The sequence below is a fragment of the Palaemon carinicauda genome, chromosome 20, assembly GCF_036898095.1.
Source record: "Palaemon carinicauda isolate YSFRI2023 chromosome 20, ASM3689809v2, whole genome shotgun sequence".
Taxonomy (NCBI): domain Eukaryota; kingdom Metazoa; phylum Arthropoda; class Malacostraca; order Decapoda; family Palaemonidae; genus Palaemon; species Palaemon carinicauda.
Window position 1 is genome coordinate 65,739,637 of NC_090744.1, and position 5,000 is coordinate 65,744,636.

The 5,000-nt window shown below is 32.6% G+C and overlaps 2 protein-coding genes across 17 annotated transcripts in view; one reads left to right on the plus strand and one right to left on the minus strand.

Moving 5' to 3' along the window:
- Positions 1 to 5,000, minus strand: part of LOC137614297 (cytochrome P450 4c3-like) — a 98,019-nt gene that overhangs the window by 48,828 nt on the left and 44,191 nt on the right. The gene's annotated exons all lie outside the window — the stretch shown is intronic.
- Positions 1 to 5,000, plus strand: part of LOC137614296 (uncharacterized) — a 25,658-nt gene that overhangs the window by 5,872 nt on the left and 14,786 nt on the right. For both annotated transcript variants that reach the window (XM_068344035.1, XM_068344034.1), the window contains 3 exons: positions 721 to 852; positions 1,115 to 1,234; positions 3,360 to 3,479. In XM_068344035.1, the coding sequence (XP_068200136.1) occupies positions 721 to 852; positions 1,115 to 1,234; positions 3,360 to 3,479 (372 nt within the window). The remainder of the gene's footprint in view (positions 1 to 720; positions 853 to 1,114; positions 1,235 to 3,359; positions 3,480 to 5,000) is intronic.

Genomic DNA, 5,000 nt, shown 5'->3' on the forward strand with positions numbered 1-5,000 from the left:
TCTTATGGAAACCCTGATACAAATCTCACAGAAGACACAGAGCTCAGTGTTGTCAATTTTGCATTTCAGAGCAAATTAGCATTACAAATCTGAACCAATCATTTAGCAAAAAAAGAAAAAAAAATTTAATTAATTAACGCCATCATTAACAAAATAAATCGATCATTATGAATGTAGATTTTTCCAGGATGTAGTGTAGGCCTACACAAAACGCATATCAAATAAAAAGGAATATGTTTTATCAGTCTCATAAGCATTTCGATTTCATAGGCAAACAACATTGAAGGAGTGTTTGCCTCTCGCATGATTTCAGTAAACCAAATTTATGTCATTATTCCAGTCAATTTTTTTTTCAAAGAAGTACAGAAGTATACAAAGAATAAATGGAGCTAACATTTCATAGAAACAGAAGCAGATTATCATTATTATTATTATTATTATTATTATTATTATTATTATTATTATTATTATTATTATTATTATTATTATTATTATCACTTGCTAAGCTACAACGCTAGTCGGAAAAACAAGATGCTATAAGACCAAGGACTACAAGAGGGAAAGGATAGCTCAGGGAGGAAATGAAATGAGGAAATAGATGAATTACATGACATTTAATGAATTATTTATATGAAATGTGTATGTATGTGTCATAGTTTTCAATGATATCCATGAAATTGCTCAAATACTGTCTTCCTTTCCTTGGTCTTTGTGTTGCAGAATGCCCAGCCAACAGGTATGGCGACCAATGCAGCCTTTGGTGCCCTGATTGCATGCTCGGAGGTATTTGTGATGCCAAGACTGGAAAATGTGTCTGTCCTCCTGGATCCAAAGGGGAATGGTGTGAGGAAGGTGAGGTCTTATATGTTTTCCTCAGCTTCACTTCAACCAGACGAGTTACAGGAGATGTCTGTTTATTAAATGACTCTTGTATTGCCATTGCAGTTGGAGCTTGTGGATTACAATACTTCACAGACGCTTTGACTTTCTATACCTGATCTGCTCCATGTTCTAAGCCTTGTGATTTTAACCTTGTCCCCTTTCTAGTTTTGTGATCTAATTATAGGTGAAAATCACTAGAAGCCAATTCCTTGTTTCTTTCCCTTTCTGACAGCATGTGAAGGCGACTCATGTACCATGAATCTATGGGTAACAAGTAATACGCAGATCTGTTTACCTTCTCCATACGGATGTTCGTGCGCTCCGGGCAAGAAAGGCTACTTGTGCAATGAAGGTAATACTATTTTTATTTATTTTTTTTTTCATTCCTAAAAGCCTCTTTGAACTAACATCCATTACCTACCCACGATCACATTATTATTATTATTATTATTGTTATTATTATTCTCATTGTCATTATTATTACTATTATTATTGTTAATAATAATATTATTATTATTATTCTTATTTTTATTATTATTATTATTATTATTATTATTATTATTATTATTATTATTATTATTATCACTTGCTAAGCTAGAACCCTAGTTGGAAAAACAGAACGCTATAAGCCAAGTGCCCCAACAGGGAAAATAGCCCAGTGAGGAAAGGAAATAATGAAAAACTACAAGAGAAATTTAAGAACGATAATGACATTAAAATATATCTTTCATATATAAACTATAAAGACTTGAAAATAACAACAAAAGGAAGAGAAACAAGATAGAATAATGTGCAATAATGGTAATTCTATTTTTTTTATTATTATTCTTAAAAGCCACTTCGAACTTCATTTTAGTGTTGTTACCGTTCTTAAAATATTTAATTTTTCCTTGTTTCCTTTCCTCACTGGGCTATTTTCCTTGTTGGGGCTCATGGGCTTATAGCATCCTGCTTTTCCAACTAGGGTTGTAGCTTAGCAAGTAATAATAATAATAATAATAATAATAATAATAAATAATAATTAACGTCCTTTGCGTACGCCTTATGAAATACGCTGAAGATATTAATATTAATCTCTGGCAACGTCGTTCAATTAGTTCGTTATGCATGTTGCATAAGATTCTTCATAATTCTGATCATCCTTTACACTCACATCATCTTCCCGGAGAGTTCCAGCCTGTTCGTATTACTAGACATGCTGTTCATTCTAATAGTGAGGCCTTCTCCATCATGAGGCTCAATACTACGCAGTATTCTAGAAGTTTAATTCCAACTGTGACCAAGTTGTGGGATGATCTTCCTAATAGGGTAGTTGGATCGGGAGAATTTCAAAAGTTCAAACTAGCAGAAAATGTTTTTTATATTGAACTGGCTGACATGAGTCTTTTATAGTTTATAAATGAAAGATCTATCTTGATGTTGTTATTGTTATTAAAGTATTCTATTTTAATTGTTCTTTATTTCTCATATAGCTTATTTATTCCCTTATTTTCTTCCCTCTCTGGCCTATTTTCCCTGTTGGAGCCGTTGGGCTTATAGCATCCTGCTTTTCCAACTAGAGTTGTAGCTTAGATAGTGATAATGATAATAAGACTTCAACTTCTCCTGAATTCATGTACGTAAAAATTTCCGAACATTATATGTGTGTGCGTGTGTGTGTGCACATCCATCTAAATATTTGACAGTCATTTTTGATGGGTCGCGTACACTAGTATTAATATATTGTATATCTTATAGATACTTTTGAGTAATTACTCCATTTTTTATTTTATACATATTTTGGATATATGTCAAATGTATGCTGGCATCACGAACTTTTGTTTGGTTGTCTATGTTGACGATGTCAGTTCCAGGTCGTTTAGTGAGGAAACCAGGCTAGTTTATGTATATATATATATATATATATATATATATATATATATATATATATATATATATATATGTATATGTATATATATATATATATATATATATATATATATATATATATATATATATATATATATATATATATATATATATATATATATATATATATATATATAATTCTATCTTGTTTCCCATGTGGCGAATTGTTTTAGATAATGAAAAGGTAACAGGTAAACCATAGCTTTGCATAATATGCAGTATATTATTATTATTATTATTATTATTATTATTATTATTATTATTATTATTATTATTATTACTTGCTAAGCTACAACCCTAGTTGGAAAAGCAAATGCTATAAGCCCCTGGGCCTCAACAAGGAAAATAGCCCAGTGAGGAAAGGAAACAAGCGTTGTCAGGTGAATGAGGACAGAGGAGAATCTGTAAAGAATAGGCCAGACTATTCGGTTTATGTGTAGGCAAAGAGAAGTGAACCGTAACCAGAGAGAAGGATCCAATGCAGTACTGTCTGGCCAGTCAAAGGACCACATAACTCTCTAGCGGTAGTATCGTGGTCTTGTAATTAAAAACCCTTTTCCACTTTTCAGATTGTGATCCTGGTACCTGGGGAGTGAACTGTCTACAGAGATGTAATCACTGTGTGAGTGGAATTTGCAACGTTGTGACAGGAAAGTGTTCATCTGGTCGAGAAGATCCCTGTGCTGGAGGTAAGCTTATAAGTTCCCATTATTTATCTTTATTGTGGAGGCCTACTTGGCAACGTCCCTGACGGGTGATCGCCAGATTGCGGTCCGAGTCCCGCTCAAACTCGTTAGTTCCTTTGGGTGCTGCAACTTAGCCATCCTTGTGAGCTAAGGATGGAGGTTTTGGGGGAGACAATATTTCTATCTGCTGAATCATCAGCAGCCATTGCCTGGCCCTCCTTAGTTCTATCTTGGGTGGAAAGGGGTCATGGGCGCTGATCATATGTATGTATGGTCAGTCTCTAGGACATTTTCCTGCTTGATAGGGTAAATTTTATTTATTTTTCTTAAAATGAAAGGATGATTTGTTTTACTTATTTTGCTTGAAGTTCAAAGCGAAAATATTCCTGAACTTACAAACTTAATAGGTTCCAGGAAGTTGTTTGTGAGTCGAATGTTGTAAAATTTTGGCTTAGGGTAGGCCTAACCTCAATCCCATGCCTATGATTTCACACAGCGAAAGTTAACAAACAGTTCTGACAACATGGAATTGGCAATAATATGCAAACCCTCTTTGATTGCAATTAATACTTTGTTGTTATTATTATTATTATTATTATTATTATTATTATTATTATTATTATTATTATTATTATTATTATTATTATTATTATTATTATTATCATTATCTAAGCTACAATTCTATTATTATTCTTATTATTATTACTTCCTAAGCTACAACCCTAGTTGGAAAAGCAAGATGCTATAAGCCCGAGTACTCCAATAGTGAAAAATAGCCCAGCGAGGAAAGCAAATAAACTTCTAGAGAAGTAATGAACAATTAAAATGAAATATTCTCAGAACAGTAACAATGAAATAAATCTTTCGTATATAAACTATAGAGAAACCTATGTCGGCCTGTTCAACATGAAAACATTTGCTGCAAGTTTGAACTTTTGATGTTTAACCAATTTAACTACCGATTGGGAAGATCATTCCACAACTTGGTCACAGCTGGAATAAAACTTCTAGACTACATAAGTCAGCAAATAGCTGGATTTCATATGAAATAGACATCACGTTATTACAAATATTTTTTTGCTTACTGTATTAAATAATATAATATTGTTTTTTTACTGTATTTCTTTATTTTATTTTAGTTATTTTCAGTTGGATTTGTGTTTGTATTTCCGAATGTTTGTAAGTGAAATGCTTGTGAGTCAAATGCTTGTAAGTGAAATGCTTGTGAGTCAAATGCTTGTAAGTGAAATGCTTGTGAGTCAAATGCTTGTAAGTGAAATGCTTGTGAGTCAAATGCTTGTAAGTGAAATGCTTGTGAGTCAAATGCTTGTAAGTGAAATGCTTGTGAGTCAAATGCTTGTAAGTCGAATGTTGTGAGTCAAATGCTTGTAAGTGAAATGCTTGTGAGTCAAATGTTTGTAAGTCGAATGTTTGCAAGTCAAATGTTTGTAAGTCGAATGTTTGTAAGTCGATTTCTTGTAGGTCGAATGTTTGTAAGTCGAATGTTTGCAAGTCAAATGTTTG